This window comes from Oncorhynchus clarkii, chromosome 2 (genome assembly GCF_045791955.1).
Source record: "Oncorhynchus clarkii lewisi isolate Uvic-CL-2024 chromosome 2, UVic_Ocla_1.0, whole genome shotgun sequence".
In the NCBI taxonomy this organism is placed as follows: domain Eukaryota; kingdom Metazoa; phylum Chordata; class Actinopteri; order Salmoniformes; family Salmonidae; genus Oncorhynchus; species Oncorhynchus clarkii.
The window spans coordinates 19,952,070-19,975,685 of NC_092148.1; the positions used below are offsets into that span (position 1 = coordinate 19,952,070).

Here is a 23,616-nt window from a genome sequence, read left to right on the forward strand (position 1 = left end):
ACACACACTATGGAAATGTACTGACACACACTATGGAAATGTACTGACACACACTATGGAAATGTACTGACACAAGCTATGGAAATGTACTGACACACACTATGGAAATGTACTGATACACACTATGGAAATGTACTGATACACACTATGGAAATGTACTGATACACACTATGGAAATGTACTGATACACACTATGGAAATGTACTGACACAAGCTATGGAAATGTACTGATACACACTATGGAAATGTACTGATACACACTATGGAAATGTACTGACACAAGCTATGGAAATGTACTGATACACACTATGGAAATGTACTGATACACACTATGGAAATGTACTGATACACACTATGGAAATGTACTGACACAAGCTATGGAAATGTACTGATACACACTATGGAAATGTACTGACACAAGCTATGGAAATGTACTGGGGTGCTGACTGACATGCACTTACCTTTCCCTTTGTGTAGCTCCCTGTCTCTCTTCCTCCTCAAATATTGATTCTTCACATCACTGGAAGGTGTGAAGTGAGTGAGAACATGCTCCAGACATATCATACAAGCTTCATATTGGCTGCAGATTCAACAGAGGAATAGCTGAGTATGCTAAATATTTTTTTTGCTGAATATGGTCCAACAAGATATTTATTTATTAGGGCTCGATTCAATAAGTAGCGCTGAAGAATTTCAATAGCACAATGGAGCTGAACTTCAGCATTATGGATTAAATCAAGCCCTTAATTAAAGTTAATGTTACCTGAAGAAATTTGATTCTTAACATAATTGTATACCAACTGGCCAATCACATCCACCAATAGTTTTCTTTTTGGACTTATTCAACACCCCTAGTACAACTAAACCCAGCAAAACAAGAAACATCCCTTTTTCAGGAGCCTGTCTTTCAAAGATAATTCGTAAAAATCTTCATTGTAAAGGGTTTAAACACTGTTTCCCATGCTTGTTCAATGAATCATAAACAATTAATGAACATGCACCTGTGGAGCAGTCGTTAAGACACTAACAGCTTACAGACGGTAGCCAATTAAGGTCACAGTTATGAAAACTTAGGACACTAAAGAGGCCTTTCAACTGACTCTGAAAAACACCAAAAGAAAGATGCCCAGGGTCCCTGCTCATCTGCGTGAATGTGCCTTAGGCATGCTGCAAGGAGGCATGAGGACTGCAGATGTGGCCAATAAATTGCAATGTCCATACTGTGAGACGCCTAAGACAGCGCTAAAGGGAGACAGGACGGACAGCTGATCATCCTCACAGTTTCAGACCACGCGTAACAACACCTGTACAGGATCGGTAGATCCGAACATCACACCTGCGGGACAGGTACAGGATGGCAACAACAACTGCCCGAGTTACACCAGGAACGCACAATCCCTCCAACAGTGCTCAAACTGTCTGCAATAGGCTGAGAGAGGCTGGACAGAGGGCTTGTAGGCCTGTTGTAAGGTAGGTCCTCATCAGACATCATCGGCAACAACGCACAAACCCACCGTCGCTGGACCAGACAGGACTGACAAAAAGTGCTCTTCACTGACGAGTCACGGTTTTGTCTTACCAGGGGTGATGGTCGGATTCACGTTTATTGTAGAAGGAATGAGCGTTACACCGAGGCCTGTACTCTGGAGCAGGATCGATTTGGAGGTGGAGGGTCCGTCATGGCCTGGGGCGTGTGTCACAGCATCATCGGACTGAGCTTGTTGTCATTGCAGGCAATCTCAACGCTGTGCGTTACAGGGAAGACATCCTCCTCCCTCATGTGGTACCCTTCCTGCAGGCTCATCTTGACATGACCCTCCAGCAATACTGTTCATTCTCTGTGTGATTTCCTGCAAGACAGGAATGTCACTTTTCTGCCATGGCCAGCGAAGAGCCCAGATCTCAATCTCTTTGAGCATGTTATGTTGAGCTTGTTATGTTCATCCAAATATTTACACATGTTAAGTTTGCTGAAAATAAACGCAGTTGACAGTGAGAGGACGTATCTTTTTTTTGCTGAGTTTACTATGACTAATACTACAGTAGACCAGTAGGCTGATAAATAACATAAAGCTGAGCCATATTTCTGGAGTAAAAAAACATATCTATCATAAATAATAATCTTGAATACTCCACAAAACGATTCAATGGATCTCTCAGTGGCTCTTTAGCCACCACACATTCCTTCTTTAATAATCCCACTTAAGTTACACCAATAGAACAGTCTTAATCAGACAACCTCCAGCTGCTTGTACTCAGCCCCCCAATCCCCTCAGCCCACCCTCTCAGCCCGTCAGCCCCCCAGTCCCCTCAGCCCACCCTCAGCCCATCAGCCCCCCAGTCCCCTCAGCCCACCCTCTCAGCCCACCTTCTCAGCCCGTCAGCCCCCCAGTCCCCTCAGCCCACCCTCTCAGCCCGTCAGCCCCCCAGTCCCCTCAGCCCACCCTCTCAGCCCATCAGCCCCCCAGTTGCCTTCTTAGCCCCCCAGTCCCATCGCTCTGTTCAGCTGCCTCCTCAGCCTAAAGTGGAGTGGCATTTTAAGATTGTTTTTTTCGCCTGCAATCTGAGAACTTGCTTACTGAACCCAAACCCAACAAAAATGTCCATGAGGAATGGGGAAGAGTATAAATATAAACTTAACGAGTCACCAATCAATCATAATAGAAATTGTTTCATTAAAAACATTATTTGAGAGAGATAGGTGTTAAAGGAATATTTCGGGATTTTGAGGCCCTTTATCTAATTCTGTGTGCAGTTTGAAGGAAGTTGCTAACTAACTTGCGCTAGCGCAATTGCTAACTAGCGTTAACATAATGACCGGAAGTCTATGGTACAGTATCTACTAATGCTAGCAGATACCATAGACTTCCAGTCATTGCGCTAAAGCTAGTTAGCATTGGCTCACAAAACAACCTCCAACTTCCTGCATACTGAACAAGGAGACATAAAAATGGTATCCACAAGTTATTCTGACTATGGGGAAGATGATTTTTTGCCAAAATCCTGAAGTATCCCTTTAATTCTTCTTTAAGACAACTGTTGTGAAACACAAATTAAAGGAAGAGCTGTGAAGCCTACTACCTAACTACCTACAGGGAAGGGAACACAGGTGGTTCGACTAAGGTACACTACCGTTCAAAGTTTGGGGTCACTTAGAAATGTCCTTGTTTTTGAAAGAAAATCACTTCTTTGTTCGTTAAAATAACATAAAATTGATCAGAAATACAGTGTAGACATTTGTAATGTAGTAAATGACTATTGTATGTCACTGACATGTTTACCTCAGAGCAGCTTCACAGAATAGCACTAAAAACAAACAAGCAACCCAGAAAAGGACAAAACATAGCCCATATTAACATATGTAGCCTGAGAAACAAGGTTCATAAAATTGACAACTTACTAACATCAGAAAACAATAATATTCTGTCCATCTCTGAAACACACTTGGATAATCCCTTTGATGATCCAGTAAAAGCTATACATGGTTATAGCATATACAGGAAAGATATGAATGCAAATGGGGAAGGTGTTGCTACAGTGCATTCAGACCCCTTGACTTATTCCAGATTTTGTTACATTACAGCCTTGTTCCAAAATTGAATTTAAAAGAAGGATCTCATCAATCTACACACAATACCCCATAATGACAAAGTGAAAAAAAGTTTTTTGAAATTTTTGCTAATTTTTTAAAAACGAAAACAGACATACCTTATTTGGTGATAAGTATTCAGACACTTTGCTATGAGACTTGAAATTGAGATCAGGTGCATATTGTTTTCATTGATCATCCTTGAGATGTTTCTACAACTTGATTGGAGTCCACCTATGGTAAATTTAATTGATTGGACATGATTTGGAAAGGCACACACCAGTCTATGTAAGGTCCCACAGTTGACAATGCAAAAACCAAGCCATGAGTTTGAAGGAATTGTCCGTAGAACTCTGAGACAGGATTGTGTCAAGGCACAGATCTGGGGAAGGGTCCCAAAACATTTCTGCAGCATTGAAGGTCCCCAAGAACACAGTGGCCTCCATCATTCTTAAATGGAAGAAGTTTGGAAACCACCAACACTATTCCTAGAGCTGGCTGCCTGGCGCTTCTCCCCCAAAGCAATCGGGGGAGAAGGGCCTTGGTCAGGAAGGTGATGTTTTTCAGAGGCAGAGACAGGGAGACTAGTCAGGATCGAGGGAAAGATGACCAGATCAAAGTACAGAGAGATCCTTGGTGAAAACACGCTACAGAGCGCTCCAGACCTCATACTAGGGTTGAAGGTTCATCTTTCAACAGGACAACGACCCTAAGCCGACAGCCAAAACAACTTAGGAGTGGCTTTGGGACAAGTCTCTGAATGTCCTTGAACCGCCCAGCCAGAGCCCGAACTTGAACCCGATTGAACATCTCTGTAGAGACCTGAAAATAGCTATGCAGCGAGGCTCCCCATCCTACCTGACAGAGCTTGAGAGGATCTGCAGAAAAGAATGTGATAAACTCCCCAAATACAGGTGTGCCAAGCTTGTAGCGTCATACCTAAGGAGACTCGAGGCTGGAATTGCTGCCAAAGGTGCTTCAAAAATGTAAAGGGTATGAATACTTTGTATAAATGATATTTAAATGTAAAAAATATGTACATTTGCTAACATTTCCAAAAAACAGTTTTTGCTTTGTCATTATAGGCTATTGTGTGTACATTGATGAGGGGGAAAAACTATTTAATACATTTTCGAATAAGGCTGTAACGTAACAAAATGTGGAAAAAGTGACGGGTGTGAATACTTCCCGAATGCACTGTAAACTAAAGTTAGCTAGCTTGGTGGCTTGCAGGAAAAATAACTTACTTAGCTAGCCACCGTATTTCAAATCAAATCAAATTGTATTGGTCACATACACTTACTTAGCAGATACTATTGTGGGTAGTGTAGTGAAATGATTGTGTTCCTAGCAGATTTGTCATCTGCCCTGTTGGCTTCTAGCTAAACCCAACTCTTGGTTTTGAATTCTCTTCACAATACTCCGGTTGAAACATGTATGGTTGAATGTTTCCATGTAGGTTGAATGTTTCCATCGTCAAATTCGTGTTGATGAGGGCAATCACCTGAAGCCATTGCGGTCTTGTCAGTTCTTTCAGTTTTGCCCAAAGGATTGTGTCTTTAGTGTCCGCCTCCCTTTCAAAAAAATCCCTCCTTGGGGGAGTGACAGTGCCAGAGCACAAAACACCAGTACCACACCAGTTGTAGTCTTTCAGAGACTGAAAAAAAGGTGTCAGCTTGAATCTTTAGCAATTAATCCACTGTTAGGAGCATCACTGCAAGACATCCAATGACTTTATGGAACAAGGACAACCATATCTATACACACACAAACGTATAGTGTGATGAATATATTACACAGTCTTTGCGAAATGCCACAAAACAGGATTAGATTTATTTTCAAATCTCACCCCCCCCATCAATACACTGGAAGCCGTCAAATGATAACCCAAACCTGCCTTCCTCCTTGGCAATTATATGTGAAACACATCTCACTGACATAGAAATGCCTCGTACATGAAACCAGGCCCAGGTTCCTCCTGGGTGAAAAGTCCCTTTAGGCAATGGTGACACATAAAATCACTAGCTGTCAGGACAGACAGGGCCATAAATCTTGACTGTCAGGCGGATCAGTAATTATCCTCACTCTCTGTTGAGACTAGTCTATGTGAATATCTCTAATGTGTTATGTTGTAACTCCATGCTGTTTATTGGGCTATGTAAAGATCAAATTGTGTAGCTTGCAGTACCATGTTAATATGCATATTTATTTATATTCTAAACCACATAAATTACTTTTTTGTGTGCGTGTGCGTGTGTGTGGTGACTAAGAGAATAAAACTCTGGATATGGACACAACTGCTTGGTTCTTTTTGGACTGCCTGTAGGGGGTCAGATCATAACAGAGTCAGCTTAAGTCACTAGCAGACGAGGGCTCAGAAGCCAACCGCTCAGACAGCTTCAGCTAGACGTTTTTACATGGTTCTTCGAGACAGATTCTAACCTGCTATAGTTGTGATGTTGAGGTACCCTGAAGAGGAGTTTGTGCATCTCACCATGAGATCACCACCCACCTCAGCTCACATTGCCACACGAAGCTGTCATACACCTGAGGAAGCTGAGAGGCCTTACGCACCTCTCTCATCTAAGAGATGAGATCTAAGAGACAAGCCCTGCTGTGGACCACACCCTCTCCAGTTGGGAGCTGCTGAGAGAATATGAGGAGCTGTCTATGAAATGGAACAGTTCACGAGAGTGTTCTGTAGGCCCTCCTGGCCTGAGTCACCGCAGCAGGAGCACCAATACCTTCGCTACTCTCCTGACTACCACCACTCTAAGCCAGTTATTCACCAGATTCACATAACGCTTTGTATTCAGGACATGAAGCAAATTTATTTGCACAATTTGGGGCAGTTTTATTTTAGTGCCTTATTGCAAACAGGATGCATGTTTTGGAATATCTTTTTACTCTGTCAATTAGATTAGTATTGTAATTTTCTCAGTTTTCTCGAATCACAGCCATTAACCTTTTACTACAGTGGGCTAAACCAGGGTCACACAGAATTCCTTGGTAGTCTTAAACAATCTATTTGAAACAAAAGTATACATCTCACACATGTTATGGGCTTAAAAAAGAAGACACCTATACCATGTCAGATATAGAGTTGACATGTAATAAATGTTGAGTTTGCATCCCAATAAATATTACACTTTGAATACATCACAGAAGACTGAAGTAAGACAAAACAATTTGACATGGAAACACTGGATTTTCTGACAAAAAAAAGTTTATTCATTATGAAATTATGAAAAATATGAAGAACATTCCCCCCGTGAGGCCACTAGGTTATTTGACTGCAGTAAAGTGATACACTCTGTAACTGTTCTAAAGTCACCATTTGCCTCATGGTGAAATCACTGAGCGGTTTCCTTCCTCTACGGCAACTGAGTTAGGAAGGACGCCTGTATCTTTGTAGTGACTGGATGTATTGATACACCAAAGTGTAAATAACTTCCCCATGCTCAAAAGGACATTCAATGTCTGTTTTTTTAAACTCATCTACCAATAGGTGCACTTCTTTGTGAGGGAATCTGTGTTTGAAATTCATTGCACGACTGAGGGACCTTAAAGATAATTGAATGTGTGAATATCTCTGATGTGTTATGTTGTAATACCATGCTATTTATTGGGCTATGTAAGTATTGCATTGTGTAGTTTGCAGTACCATTGTTAAAAAAATGTTTTTATTTATTTAACCAGGCAAGTCAGTTAAGAACAAATTGTTATTTACAATGACGGCCTACCCGGCCAAACCCTAACGATGCTGAGCCAATTGCGCACCGCCCTATGAAACGACCGGTTGTGATACAGCCTGGAATTGAACCAGGGTCTGTAGTGGCGCCTCTAGCACTGAGATGCCTTAGACCACTGCACCACTCAGGAGCCCCAATATGCATGTTTAGTTCTATTCTTCTATAGAAACCACAAAAATCACTTCTGGTGCAAATCTGTGTGTGTGTGTGCAACTGTGAGGTGGTGACTAAGAGAATAAAACTCTGGATGTGGACAAATCTGCCTGGTTCTTGCCGGACCGCTTGTAGTGGGTCAGACCAAAGTAGAATCAGCCTCAGAAGCAAAACCGCTCAGATGGCTACAGTTGGCCGTTTTAACATACACAGCGGGAGCGACACCAGTAGCAACAGGAGTGTCCTTCACCCCCGCCTGCCGAACACTGCTATCCAGCAGTTCTGTTAACGTTACGGCAAGGGCAGGCGTTACACAGGCGTTCTGTTAACGTTACGGCAAGGGCAGGCGTTACACAGGCGTTCTGTTAACGTTACGGCAAGGGCAGGTGCTCGGCAGGCGGGAGCAAATGACACCGTGAGCTAGCTAGTACTCCAGTAACTTTACACAGGCGTTCTGTTAACGTTACAACGAGGGTGTCTGTGTCTGTTTATCACAGCTTTCATCACAGCTTGGATAAAGAGGGTGGCTGGTATATCTATTCCTGCAGATTTAGGAATGCCAACATGCAGGAACGACTCGAGTTGCGGGCCGCAATCACACACTATTACAGATTATTATGAAATATATGCAAATTACTTACTCCAAATGTGTATTAGTCACATGAAAAAATAAAACCTACTGTCTTTTTCTGTGACTGAAATGCACTGAATAGAAAATTGTGTGCTGGACACCATTTAAAAAAAACTGTCCTGTGTATTTCAAAAATACTTTGTGATAGTTGGTTGACATTTCCCAGGGGAAAAGTAGATCCATATTCAAGAAAACAATCCAATCTAATGAGATTGACCATATGACTGGATACTGACCACTGAATATAATTGACTGTTAAACGTTAACTTTCAGGTATTTTAAATGTCTACTTGTCAATGTTTTTGTAACGTCTGTAATGTCTTTTTCGGTGTGTGTCAGACCCCAAGTAGACTAGCTGTCGTCATGGCGTCAGCTAATGTGGATCCTAATAAAATCAAGTAAAATCAACATACTGACATACTGTGCCTCAAGGCATCACAAATGGTGAGAATAATGCTCAAATGCGTCCTTTGTCCTGATCTTGTCCATATTCTGATTGTGCCCACATTTTTAGACAGGTGTAGATGATTAAAAAAGACTCATTGTGATCCTAACCACCTCTGGAGGTAGTCAGGCACGGATTGTCTGGATATCTTTACAAGTGTAGACAGATCTGGACAGAGAAACCATTTAAATAATCATTATCCTGCCCTCTAAAATCATTGACTTATGACATCAATGTATGTTTTAAAATAATTAAAAACATTTATGAAAGAATAGTATACATAAATTTGGATACAGGGAGGGACCATGACAAATTGTGCAGACAGTGGATGGATAAGAGACATTTTAATACCATGTGAAAACAGATTACTGAAAATGTGGGCACACTCAGAATGTGCACAAGATCAGGAGACAGGAATAAACCAGGTATAAACAGGCTTCAAAACCATTTCTTACAAAACATTTTAGCTCTAAAACTAACCTTGGTCTACAGTGCATTCAGAAAGGATTCAGACCCCTTCCCCTTTTCCACATTTTGTTACATTACAGCCTTATTCTAAAATGATTAAATAAATTCATTTTTTTCCCTCATCAATCTGCACACCACCACATAATAACAAAGGGAAAACAGCTTTTTAGAAATGTTTGCAAATGGATTAAAAGTTAAAAACAGAAATACCCTATTGTTATTTCTTCCACAATGTTCACTCTAAAACAAACCTTAATATAGATGATAGGAATTACAGCTAAAGCAGGCTGGACATGCATGTCCTCAAACTATAGTATGAACATCTAGTTCCAAAATCCATCCTTGATCCCTCGTTGTATGCAAAAATTCCCCTCACATGTCATGCATGACTGATCTTGGCATGTCAACTCCTTAATCTCCTCCTTGAGGATAATTTCATTGAAAACATTATGTATAGAGAGAGATGTAGGCTGACTGTATGACACCAGGACAATGGATATAATGAGTTCTGTTATAAAGCTGATAGGCTGTCATATCTTCAACCCTGTAGAATGACCATTACTCTTCAAAAAGGCAAAACAGCATAGCCAATTGAGTCAAGGATGCTGATGAGAAGTGATCCTATTAGATGTTATGAGGAACATTAAAAGCCTTGCATAGTGTATCAAAGTTCGGAAAAGAAACCGGACAATGATGAACCATTATCTAATAAAGAATACACTTGCTAAAATGGACTGCGACACATAAACTACCCTCTAAAGGAAGGAAGGACACTGCTTTTATTACTTCACCAATAGTATGCTCCATATTGTCACTTAAAACTTAACTAAACCAGAAAACACTATGGACAATAAATAGACTACATTTCATGTCAAATAACAATTTTTATAGAACAATATTAGGAAATGGTACAGAAAGACTGATGATACATTTATTACACAATTCTTGAACACAACGATGTTTAAAGTGACAAAAAAAACACAATAATAACAAATTAATATCCTGGAAAATAACTGCCCCAAAATAAATCCTCTGAAACAAAAACCTGTGACAATAATATAGGCCTATAAAACAATAAAAACTGTGGTCCAGATTGTTTTCTTCATACTGCCTTGAGTCAACAGTAGCAACCCATTTTCATTGGTAAAGCAGTCAAACCAAAAAGATGTGTAAAACCGCTCAAACATGACTCAAATATCACAGTCATTTGTATTGATCATTTTGCGCATCATTCTTACAAGCATACAATGCTTTGTCATTACATTAAATTGTATCTAGGCTTACATGGCACCTAAATCATCTGTTTAAAAACACAGATCAGCAAGAGACACTATGCTGGCTGATTCTTGAATTTGATAGGCTTATGGCTGATGCAATGCACTGTTGTCCATTGGCATGGCAGCCGATGTGTACCTTGGGTTATGCTTTATCATAGTAACACCAATGTATTATTGGACCACTACATTTAAAGTTATAGGACATACATACTCTCTCATTGTCATTTTGCACCACTACAGTTGAAGTGGAAAGACACATAAGCGGCAATATAATCAATTTAATATTACAAATATTACATACTTTTTTCTTAACATTCTCAGATCAGCAGGTGCCACTCTGGCAGCAGGTAAGGTAAGTGTGATCCTGTAATGATTATGTACACTATATACCAGGGTTGGGCTCAATTTAATTTCAATTCAGGAGGTAAACTGACATTCCCATTCCAATTAAACATATTCTCAATGAGAATGTTGTGAATTGGAACTTAATTCCTGAATTGACTGAATTCAAATGGAATTGGACCCAATCCTGCTACTAAACACCCCATCTCTTATAATGACCGGTGGTAAAGAAGCAGAATTTGACTTGGGGCTAGTGCCACAGAACAGCCAATAATCAAAAGATAAATAATATAGAGAAAGATTGTGTAAGAGAGAGCAACAGTTCACATTTCTATCCTGAGACACACTAAAACACTTAGAAATCGTCATAGAGGACAAGTGCCATTTAAAATTGCCAATGTCCCATGAGACTTTGTTTAAAATGCCCAGTTTGATCAAAAACTAGATTTTCCCGTGTTTTATATACACTGCTCAAAAAAATAAAGGGAACACTTAAACAACACAATGTAACTCCAAGTCAATCACACTTCTGTGAAATCAAACTGTCCACTTAGGATCAACACTGATTCACAATACATTTCACATGCTATTGTGCAAATGGAATAGACAACAGGTGGAAATTATAGGCAATTAGCAAGACACCCCCAATAAAGGAGTGGTTCTGCAGGTGGTAACCACAGACCACTTCTCAGTTCCTGTGCTTCCTGGCTGATGTTTTGGTCACTTTTGAATGCTGGCGGTGCTTTCACTCTAGTGGTAGCATGAGACGGAGTCTACAACCCACACAAGTGGCTCAGGTAGTGCAGCTCATCCAGGATGACACATCAATGCGAGCTGTGGCAAGAAGGTTTGCAGTGTCTGTCAGCGTAGTGTCCAGAGCATGGAGCCGCTACCAGGAGACAGGCCAGTACACCAGGAGACGTGAAGGAGGCCGTAGGAGGGCAACAACCCAGCAGCAGGACCGCTACCTCCGCCTTTGTGCAAGGAGGAGCAGGAGGAGCACTGCCAGAGCCCTGCAAAATGACCTCCAGCAGGCCACAAATGTGCATGTGTCTGCTCAAACAGTCAGAAACAGACTCCATGAGGGTGGTATGAGGGCCCGACATCCACAGGTGGGGGTTGTGCTTACAGCCCAACACCGTGCAGGACGTTTGGCATTTGCCAGAGAACACCAAGATTGGCAAATTCGCCACTGGTGCCCTGTGCTCTTCACAGATGAAAGCAGGTTCACACTGAGCACGTGACAGACGTGACAGAGTCTGGAGACGCCGTGGAGAACGTTCTGCTGCCTGCAACATCCTCCAGCATGACCGGTTTGGCGGTGGGTCAGTCATGGTGTGGGGTGGCATTTCTTTGGGGGGCCGCACAGCCCTCCATGTGCTCGCCAGAGGTAGCCTGACTGCCATTAGGTACCGAGATGAGATCCTCAGACCCCTTGTGAGACCATATGCTGGTGCGGTTGGCCCTGGGTTCCTCCTAATGCAAGACAATGCTAGACCTCATGTGGCTGGAGTGTGTCAGCAGTTCCTGCAAGAGGAAGGCATTGATGCTATGGACTGGCCCGCCAGTTCCCCAGACCTGAATCCAATTGAGCACATCTGGGACATAATGTCTCGCTCCATCCACCAACGCCACGTTGCACCACATACTGTCCAGGAGTTGGCAGATGCTTTAGTCCAGGTCTGGGAGGAGATCCCTCAGGAGACCATCCGCCACCTCATCAGGAGCATGCCCAGGCGTTGTAGGGAGGTCATACAGGCACGTGGAGGCCACACACACTACTGAGCCTCATTTTGGCTTGTTTTAAGGACATTACATCAAAGTTATATCAGCCTGTAGTGTGGTTTTCCACTTTAATTTTGAGTGTTACTCCAAATCCAGACCTCCATGGGTTGATAAATTTGATTTCCATTGATACTTTTTTTTTTTACAGTTGAATGTGCTGACAACAAAATCACAAAAATATTATCTAATGAGAATATTTCATTCATTCAGATCTAGGATGTGTTATTTTAGTGTTCCCTTTATTTTTTTGAGCAGTGTACATTTCCAGGTTGGAAATAATACTGTGAAAATTATTATTATTGAATTATTGAAAAGACCGCCTGAAATTTCAGGCTGTTTTGGTGGGATGGAGTTTTGACCTGCTGGTGACATCACCAGACAGTAAAAATGAGTTAAGATGAATAACAAAGATTTCCAAACATCTCTGCCAATAACAGCTAGTTCAGTTTCCCCCTCCCCCAAAACCATTCCCAGACAATCCTAGACAACCATTTTAATTGAAAACAATAACAGTAAGTTACTTAATTGTTACCCAGAAATGACTTGATATTGAGATAGAAATGGCTGCATTGGACCATTAAATCCATGCTTCATTATTAGCCTAGGTCTGGGCCTCACAGTCTACTGGTCAAAGACAGATCCTACTCACTATAGTATATAGTTTGATGCCCTCTCACACCTTTTGGTTGTTAGAAACTAACGAGGATTTGTCTTTCCAGCTGTTTCATGAAGCTTTCCATACCTGGGAAGACTAGACAGCCAGACATACCACACAGACAAACATCCCTCTCGTCACATCTCAGAGCAATCCTCATGTGAAACGCTTAGTTTCTGTGCACTCAGAAGTGCAGTGAGCGAGAATAGTATGGGCAGTTATGGCATTAATGGTGATGGGGCACCATAACTAAAGTTCCCTATTGAAACAGTTCAGCCCATTCTCTCCCCAACTATTGGCTAGCTAGAACATTCTCTCAACAACCACTGACCAGCTAGCACGTTCTCTTCCTGCCTATTGGCCAGCTAGACCATTCCCTCACCAACCATTGACCAGCTAGCACATTCTCTCCATGACTATTGGTGACCTAGTTTTGGGGATCATGGCTTGGGCTGGGCCGACAGACAGCCACTGGCACCCAATAGGTCAGCTATCACACTAAGACACTACCTTCAGATCGACCACTAAGGGGCAATGACACTGAAACAATATGGCAACCAACAGAGCAAATATGACATGATGTAGCTAGGTGACAAATCAACAAAAAAGCAAGATCTTTTTTTTAAGTAGTTCCCTTGGCAAGGTTGCTATGGCAACAACAGCAGTGCCCGTTCATATGCATTCCGTGCAGCGGGGTAACTGTGTTACCGTAGTGGGGTATTGTATCATAAAATCAGACAGTTTTCAGCTTATACAGTCAGTCTATGGACAAGGTTAGGGATCTTCCCCAGCCCCAGCCCAAATAATGTGCTTAGTGGTGTGGACAGCAGCAGGCCAGTGCAGAGCGAGTCCCTGTATGCTTCACAGCCCTACATCTAACACCTGGCCTTTTTCTCACCCCATCCTCCTCCTCCTCTTCCTCATGCCGTTGGCTCAGTAATCAGTACAGGCTCCAGGCCCGCTGATCCTGAGGGTACGATGATGAAGAAGAGTGGGATGAAGAGGAGAAGTCTGTGGGGCGTAGCTGCTTTCCACACGCACACATTCAGTCCATCTTCTCCTTCTGGACCAGCTTGGGCGCGTCTACAAACTCCCGACCGTTGAAGAGGATGACGCCGGCCGTCACGAAGCTAGCTGTGCCCCAGAACAGCACATACGCCAGGGTCTCCGTCCACGTGTCACCTGAGGGGGGGAGACACGGAGGGTGACTACAGGTAATAACTAGGTACCGAAAAAGTACTCATTGATAGCACATACTTGCCTAGTCAATACCAGTGGAAACAGTGTTGTAAAACGAAGTACGGCAAAATGTGTTTATGGGACCAAATCCTAACTTGAGATTGGTGCCTATGTAACTAGAATTTTCAAACAAATTCCATGCCCCTATTAGGATTCAATGTAGAATTGACAAGGGAGTCCACTGCGGTCTTACCAGCCATGAGGAGGCAGATGATACACATTGAGAATGCCACAACCATGATAATGGGCAACTAAAGGGGGAGAGGGGAAATAGGAGTTAAATAAGATAACGAAATTTCAATCTACCACCTGTGACTGAAACCAACACATATTGTAGCCAATCAGTACACATAGCAGTGATCAGGCCTAGCCAATCCGATCTCACCGTGAGGAACTTCCAGTCTTTGGTCTCATGAAGGGGTGTGGTCATGTCTGCCTCATCAATGGAATAGTTACCCAGGAACAGATCAATAGAGTCCTGATGATCAGGAGAGATGTCTCAATTATCAGTTACCACACACGTCAAGCATTTTTTTATTAGTCACATTTACAGAAACATGACTAATAACTGGCACACTTGCACAGTAGACACACACACACCTGTCTGAAACCATCTGAGAAGTTGTTCTTGTAGTATCTGATCATGGAGTTCCATCCATCCATCACCAGCCCCCATTGTGTCCTCTTCCCTGTTCTGAGACATGAGCAACTCTTCAGTCATCCTCGTCATAATCTCTCTCACACACACTACAAATAATCATTGACGTCATCCTCCACCCTTTCCTGAGCACGCTCTTACTCAAGAGTTGTCTTCCTGGTTATAACAAAGGTCACTAGCAAAACATCCTACTCCTTCCTCCCTGTTCTAAGGGCACCAGTCCATTCAATACTCATCACCAAAACCAGTACAATGTTTTATGTAGTTCATAGCCAATAATGCATGGCCAACTTCATAGGTGTATGGGGTGTGACTGACAGTGGGATGGTACTGTGCCAGCAGAAAGACAACTAGTTCTCTGTCATTGTAGAAATGGACAAGTTCTATTGGAATCCATGAAGAGAGCCAGTCCTGTGCCTTAGTTTGCTAATCACCAGATTAGCAAGAAACACGTGAGCCCCTGTCTCTCACCTTGTGAAGTCCGTCTTCAAGGCCCCTGTGCCAGCATACTGCTTGGCACACGCATTGGCATTGTCTGCCCACGCTGCAGTGAGAGGGGGGGTGGAAGAAAGAAAACAGATTTAGTGAGTGGAAAGAGGGGAGGATTTCAATCATGTTAATAAACCGTAGGGTTTGAATAATCTCATAAGGAAGACAATGCTGTGCTCGTGCTGGCAGAGGGGTAGGAAAGTGTGCAGATTTCAGCTGAGGATCACCATTTTTGTAGATCTTCTCGAAGTCGGACTGATCTTCAATCCTCTGGCCCATGTGGAGAACTCCCAGCCGCTGCAGATAAACAAAGATGTGTGGTGAGATACTGCAGTGGCCTGACCACAGGGAGCAAGGTGGAACCATTTGCCATTAAGATTTTTACCATTGCTTTTACAGAATGTAAAAGGGGAGGCTAGGTCTACACCTTTAATGAACAGTAAAACTCCTGAGGTGGGACAGAGAGGACCATGACATTGCTCATTATGTCAAAGACAGATAGTGTGTCTAGATGTGGTGGAAGTGTTTAGATCAGGGATGTCAAACTCATTCCGTGGAGGGCCTAGTGTCTGCTGGTTTTGGGTTTTTCCTTGCAATTAAGACCTAGACAACCAGGTGTGGAGAGTTCATTACTAGTTAGTGACCTTAATTCATCAATCAAGTACAAGGAAAGAGAGAACCCGTTGCCACTTGGCCCTCCGTGGAAGGAGTTTGACACCTGTGGAATAGATGGATGTAGTAGGAGTGTGTGTGATATATATATATATATAAAATGGACATGTCTAGTCAGTGTGGGCGTGTCTGGTTGGTGGTTCCCACCTCCAGCTGTGACTGCAGTGAGCGTCGTGCCAGCAGACTCTGGATGACGTTGGTACGGTCCAAACAGTCCATGCAGTTACTGCGGAACATCCCTTCCTGTTGCACCAGAACGTTCCCATCCACATCAACCAGGAAGTACCTGACCAACCAATCAAACTATTTGATTCCTATTTGATTTTACAATAACATTTATCACAAAACAAATCAGCAAACCAGAGAGATGAACACCCAACAACAATAAGTACACAAAGACAGAATGACATGGCCGGCCATGCAGACTAAATACTTACCCATACTCATCCTGCATCTCTGTCACCATATCGACTAAGATCTGCAGGCGATGCCACCTCATCCGACTGCATTCCTTGTGGAAGTCAAACGCTATGTATCTAGAGGTGCACGGTACAGGGAGAAAAGTTACGGAAAATCCAATTAAATAATTTTCTTTAAGGGGTTATTTGGAGTTCCATGACTTTAGACAGAATGTTCACCCCTAAAAAAAATATATACATGAATGACGTTAGAAGAAGACGAGCAGAGTGGGATCAGAATGAATGATGGGGAAAAGCTATAGAGTCCTTACTTGACCATGCCGTTGCCCAAGCTGGACACCATTTTGTCAAAGGCCTGTTCCAATTGCTTTTCTGAGCCTTTCTGGTCGATCAGATTTAAAATCACTTGCTTTCCATAAATGATAATCTGCGAGTCAAAATGCCTTTGGAAGCCATCCAGCTGTGAAAGCAGGACAATAAAGGTAAGAAAGACTTCAGAACTGAGTAATAGTAATCCTCAATATCATATACCTCTACTGTAATTAAATGACTTGTACTGTAAATTAAAATGTTTGAACATGAAAAAAAATATTGTAACAGGTAGCTTACATGGTCAATGGTTTTGCTGATCTGAGGTTTTGGTTTGTACTTGAGGTTGGGTCTTTGGGACCAGTAGAAGGGGATGGAGCCTCGGGTCTGTACGAATGAGGCCTTGCCCCCGCTGCACTGGACAATCTGCTCTGTCTCCACAAAGTTAGCTGCATGACCCTCTGAGTCAATGCCTGATGGACCAAATAGACATTATGTAAAGATCCGTCTGAACGAGGAGTGTTTGACAGTAAAACTATAAAGTGGACAGGTCAATATTATCTGCAAAGGGCTGGTGTGTGTGCAGGGTTTTGTTCCAACCCAGCTGTAAAACACCTGATTCCACTAATCAATATATTGATTGAAGACCCAGCTAGCATATAACGTTCTGAGAACCATGTTTCTTAAAGCTTGGTGAGAGTGTGGTTGTCCTATGGTTATTTTGCAAAAAACCTTCCCACAACTTTCCAGAAATGGTGCAGGATAGTTCATTGCTTGGAAAATTCTCAGCACATTTAGGGAAGGAAAATACTTGGTATTTCATTACCTTAACAGAACATTTCCTAAAAGTTCAAACATGGTTACATTGAATTTCAATGTTTGTAATGTTCTAGGAATGTTCTCCAAGTGGTTTGACATTGGGAATAATTCTAATTATAAACTAAAATGAACAACTTTGTATTTGTTGGAAAAATATATGGCATGCTAGCTCCATCCTGGTGGTGCAGTGGACTAATTCCATGGATCGAGAACAGAAGAGCATAGGTTTGAATCTCACCTATGCCATGCCACAATAAAAAAAAGAAACACGTTTGAATGATTAATGCCTAAGCATTTGAATTTCCATGTGTCCTATCTGTGCACAAAACAGTTAACCCAAACTAAGATAGCAGTGTTAAAAGTCCAATTGAAACTTTTGCTCAGAACGTTAATAAAACCTAACAGAAAAACTTTCAGGGAACCATAGTAAAACTTTCTCAGAACCTCCCTGCAAACAAAAAATGTATGTTGACAGCTTTGCACAGCCTTGTCATTCTCTCAACCAGATTTATGAGGTAGTTACCTGGAATGCATTTCAATTAACAGGTGTGCCTTGTTAAAAATTAATTTGTGGAATTTCTTTCCTTCTTAATGTGTTTGAGCCAATCAGTTGTGTTGTGACAAGGTAGGGGTGGTATACAGAAGATGGACTTAGGGCTATGTCATGGCAAGAACAGCTCAAATAAGCAAAGAGAAACGAAAGTCCATCAATACTTTAAGACATGAAGATCTGTTAATGCGGAAAACTAAGAACTTTGAACGTTTCTTCAAGTGTAGTCGCCAAAACCAGCAAGCGCTATGATGAAATTGGCTCTCATGAGGACCGCCACAGGAAAGTAAGACCCAGAGTTACCTCTTCTGCAGAGGAAAAGTTCATTAGAGTTAACAGCAGCTCAGAAATTGCAGCCCAAATAAATACTTCAGAGTTCAAGTAACAGACACATCTCAACGTAAACTGTTCAGAGGAGACTGTGTGAATCAGGACTTCAAGGTCAAATTGCTGCAAAGAAACCACTACTAAAAGACATCAATGAGACATGCTTGGGCCAGGAAACACTAGCAATGGACATTAGACCAGTAGAAATCTGTCTTTTGGTCTGATGAGTCCATATTTCAGATTTTTGGTTCCAACCGCTGTGAGACGCAGAGTCGGTGAACGGATGATCTCCGCATGTGTGGGCCCCACCGTGAAGCGTAGAGAAGGAGGTGTGATGGTGTGGGAGTGCGTTGCTGGTGACACATTATTTATTTAGAATTCAAGGTCACACTTAACCAGCATGGCTACCACAGCATTCTGCAGCGATACACCATCCCATCTGGTTTGCGCCTAGTGGGACAATGACCCAATACACCTCCAGGCTGTGTAAGAGCCACAGATGATCTGGCCTCCACAATCACCCGACCCCAACCCAATTGAGATGGTTTGGACCGCAGAGTGAAGGAAAAGCAGCCAACAAGTGCTCAGCAAATGTGGGCACTCCTTCAAGACTGTTGGAAAAGCATTCCTCATGAAGCTGGTTGAGAGAATGCCAAGAGTGTGCAAAGCTGTCATCAAGGCAAAGGGTGGATACTTTTAAGAATCAAAATTATATTTTATATTTTTTTTAACACTTTTTTTGGTTACTACATGATTCCATGTGTTATTTCATAGTTCTGATGTCTTCACTATTATTCTACAATAAGGAAAACCCCTTGAAAGAGTAGGCGTATCCAAACATTTGACTGGTACTGTGTGTATTACTGTTTGGCTGGAACAAAACCCCCTGCACCCACACCGGTCCACTGTGGAAAAAATTGTCTGTCATCCCTGCTCTAGTCAGAAAGCTCCAGTTAGACGTGCTGGTGGATGTGGAGTCAGTCACCTCTAACGTAGTAACGTACTCCAGCCCTGAAGCAGCTCCGCCTGGAGATGATGTTCCAGTCAAAGATCTTCCCATTGATGCAGCAGGACTTCATAATGATGACTGGACAACACATGGTTAGGGATAACACGGTCTTAACCTTTAAAGCCTAACTTTACCTCCTGAATTCAACCTTTCTCTGACCTCCTTTTCAGAAAATGTTTTGGAGTGTTGTGATGTTTAGAAAAGTGGGCTCCATCATATTATGTCAATGGATTAACTTTCCTTGTCTGTAAATACAATACCCCTAATTTCCCAATTATAATGCGACCTATATGAATCTCTCGCTCCGCCTTGTGGCTAAAGGAGCAAACTGCAAGTTCACTTCTATTGATATTTATTCAGCTTTATTTAACTAGGCAAGTCAGTTAAGAACAAATTCTTATTTTCAATGACGGCCTAGGAACAGTGGGTTAACTGCCTGTTCAGGGGCAGAACGACAGATTTGTACCTTGTCAGCTCGGGGGTTTGAATTTGCAACCTTCCGGTTGCTAGTCCAACGCTCTAACCACTAGGCTACCCTGCCGACCATAGACCATGTATATGTTTTTCTCAGGGAAAAGATTGACGAGACTAATCCAGAGAAATGGGGAAATCACTAGCTGGTTTACATCCAGTCACTCAGACCGCTAAACCCCATGCAAAATATGACCATGTAATCTAGTGTGTTGTGCACACATGCAACTGTTCACAGAGGGTAGATTTCACACGATTTACAGATTACAGGGTTTAAACTACAATGCTGTTTAACAGTTCAGTCACTATAAACAACCGCCCTCTCACATGGGCAATATCTGTTGTCATACACAGTAAGTGGTAATGAGGTCTTCCTGTTTATGAGAACTGAAGAGTGGGAAAAGTCTTAATCTGGAGTTTGTAACAAAAAAACAAACATGAAAGGATACAGCCGTGGACAACTGGGAAAGCAAACCTGTGCAGCTGTCAAGAGAAGAACAGAGACAATGCAGTTTAGAAAGATCATAAGATCTGTACTGGAGCGTATTCCTTCTATATTTACCACAAGTGGTTAACATGTGTCAGTTCTGTCCTTACCTCTGGCTGTGGCATGAATTCTCTCAACAGGTGACCATTCCACACAAACCGCTGATCTGCCTAAAAAAAAAGGGCAAGAACACAACATATCTTTATCATACCATTCGACTTGTTTCCACATGCCCTGCATAGGAAATATCTGCATCTGTACAGGACACAAGTACAAACACATTACTCGTGTTTTCATGAATGTATCTCCAAATGGAAACATGTTTTTACATTATTTTCCTCCCTCACATACATATATATCCCCTCATTCTCTCACCCTTTCCAGCAGGCTCATCTCCTGGAACTCAGGGCTGGTGTTGGCAAGTCTCTGCAGAGTGTGGGTCAGGTCGTAGTCTGTAGCAAAGTAGAAGCCGTCTGTGAGCAGAACACTGTTGATCATGGACAGGAAGGCTTTGTTGTCCTGCATCTGATGAGGTCAGAGGTCAAAGATAGGTCAGGTGGCAGGTTGACCAAGGAAAGCACAGAGGTCAAAGGTGAGAGGTGAGGAGGAAGGTTGAAGAAGGAAAGCAAAACAGAAGTTAGGTGGAATGATAGTTAGAAAGTATCAGATGACCACTATCCTAAAAAAATACATACAAGGAATCTAAACTTATAAACTATAAATAACATCTCCTCCACCAGTACTGTAACTAGAAGTCAACATAGAGATGCTCACTAATAGAGAAACACTTGTCTAGACTTGGGGACAGAACAGAGTGTTCTTGTAACAGCTACATGATGACACCATCTGAATGCAGTACTTGTTCTGTCTGTGAGAAGGGGTCTCTTTCTCTTTGCCCTTCACATACACTTGACTGTCTACAGACACACTGTCTGCCGTGGATCGGCTCCATAGTCAATTCAACACAGGGCATCTATGTCAGCACAGATGCCTAGCATCGTCTGTCCAATATAATGCATTTGTATTGGTCAGGCTAGGGTTTGACAGGTCAGCATCCACATCAAAACAACCCACCGTCATTAACATGTTGTCATGTTGAGCTTGAGTGCTTGTGGTTGTGGGCTGGCACTGGGGCCCCAACTCACACCTTCCTACCTGGTTGTCTGTCAGGTGCAGCACAGTCTTCTTGTAAGAGATAACGTCAAAGTCCATTGCCTTCCACACAGCATGGCCCAACAGGTCACCCACCTTTTTCTTCTTTGTGACAACGATGAGGTACGTGCCTGGGGAGGGTAGGCAGAGGGGCACAGGTAAAGTAAACACTCACCCTGTTAAGAACATTTGTGTGTACACAGGTAAAGTCTTCTCAATGGATAATTTTACAGAGTGCAAGATTGAACCTACCTGCCACCAGACGGATAGTTCCCATGATCCCACATATTGGCCTGGTGACCGCATGGGGAGGAATGTCCTTCCTCACTAGAGAGACAAAGACAAACAATCAGCATTTTTTAAAACATTTTAGTCATTTTAGCAGACTCAAGCGTTATCTTGAGTGACTTACAGTAGTGAGTGCAGACATTTTCATACTTTTTTTGTACTGGTCTCCCATGGGAATCAAACCCACAACTCTGCCGTTGCACAGTGCTCTACCAACTGAGCCACATCATTTTTTCATTGCCTTTATGATCACAAACCACCATTCGCTTATCTTTCAGTTTGCTACAGCTAGCGACTGGAACGAGCTGCAACAAACACTCAAACTGGACAGTTGTCTCAATCTCTTCATTCAAAGACTCAATCATGGACACTCTTACTGACAGTTGTGGCTGCTTTGCTTGGTGTATTGTTGTCTCAACCTTCTTGCCTTTTGTGCTGTGGTCTGTGCCCAACAATGTTTGTACAGTTTTGTGCTGCTGCCATGTTGTTACCATGTCGTTGTCATGTTGCTACCATGCTGTGTTGTCATGTGTTGCTGCCATGCTGTTGTCGTCTTAGGTCTCTCTTTATGTAGTGTTGCGTTTATCTCTCGTCCTGATGTGTTTTGTCCTATTTTTAATCCCAGCCCCCGTCCCCACAGGAGGCCTTTAGGTAGGCCGTCATTGTAAATAAGAATCTGTTCTTAACGACTTTCCTAGTTAAATAAAAAATATATACAATGGACTTGGTCGGCATAAGACAGTATAATGCCATGATGATATACACACACACACACACACACACACACACACACACACACACACACACACACACACACACACACACACACACAGCCTACTCAACATACCGGTGAGGATAATTTCTGTGGACACCCTGTCAATGGACAGTACATCATTGGAGCCGTCATCACAAGCCTCAATGTAAAACTTCTCTGGGGTAGTGTGCCTATGGGGGGGAGAGTGGGCACAGAGGAGGGAGATACAAAATCAGTGCCCTTGGTAGACGAACATTTGGCATGGTGACGCCTTATACAAAGGGAAAACATTGGCTTGATTTGGCAAAAGCTCAACTTAGTTAGTGGCTAACGTCGCCACAAGCTAGCTCACACATACTAGCTACTCACTAGCTGTCTCAATGGGCTAACTAACGTTAACAGCTAAGCTAACTAGCTAGCTAGCTGCTTCATCAACAAGATCGATTGAATTCTACCACTCAATTAAATCGAAAGGCAGATGGCTAAATAAGTACTGTTACGGACAACACAACTACACATCATTGACATGACTGTAAACTAACGTTAGCTACAATACTGTAAACTGAAACAAATCTCGCATACGAATGACTGCAGCCTGTAATTGCTGTTGAACGTTAGCTAACTAGTTTATAATCTGCTAGTTAGCTCTAGACGTACACCTACGGCAATTTTCTCTCATCATAATATGGCAACGTTTTCAGAAAAGTTGTACTAGCTAGCTTCTGAAAATAAAAGACTGAAAACGATATATATTTTCAAGACTTACAGGTTGAATTTCTCGTAGGCGGTCGCCATCTTTAGAGGTCTGACCTAGTGACGTGTCAATGAATGTGCACATTGTATATTATGGCTGGACCGGAGTTTGCGTCCAGGGTC

General features: G+C 42.5%; 1 protein-coding gene across 1 annotated transcript; it reads right to left on the minus strand.

Moving 5' to 3' along the window:
• Positions 1–9,902: 9,902 nt before the first annotated feature.
• LOC139423770 (phosphatidylinositol-3-phosphatase SAC1-B-like) lies at positions 9,903–23,576 on the minus strand. The gene is made up of 18 exons (XM_071175405.1): positions 23,507–23,576; positions 22,834–22,931; positions 21,951–22,025; positions 21,702–21,829; positions 20,922–21,071; positions 20,657–20,716; positions 20,509–20,542; positions 19,565–19,666; positions 17,184–17,356; positions 16,886–17,034; positions 16,593–16,691; positions 16,303–16,441; positions 15,711–15,780; positions 15,466–15,538; positions 14,937–15,030; positions 14,722–14,814; positions 14,530–14,587; positions 9,903–14,279 (listed from the first exon to the last, which is right to left on the minus strand). Exons 1-18 carry the CDS (start codon positions 23,533–23,535, stop codon positions 14,143–14,145), a joined length of 1,761 nt encoding a protein of 586 aa, XP_071031506.1. The 5' UTR covers positions 23,536–23,576; the 3' UTR covers positions 9,903–14,142.
• Between the last annotated feature and the right edge of the window lie 40 nt (positions 23,577–23,616).

Excerpts from the sequence above, each read along its gene's own strand:
- LOC139423770 (XM_071175405.1), bottom strand. The coding sequence starts at position 23,535 with ATGGCGACCGCCTACGAGAAATTCAACCT. Across the intron at positions 20,543-20,656 it reads AATTCATGCCACAGCCAGAG|CTGCACAGGTTTGCTTTCCC; the intron begins GTAAGGACAGAA and ends TTCTCTTGACAG. Across the intron at positions 15,031-15,465 it reads TTGAAGACGGACTTCACAAG|AACAGGGAAGAGGACACAAT; the intron begins GTGAGAGACAGG and ends CTCATGTCTCAG.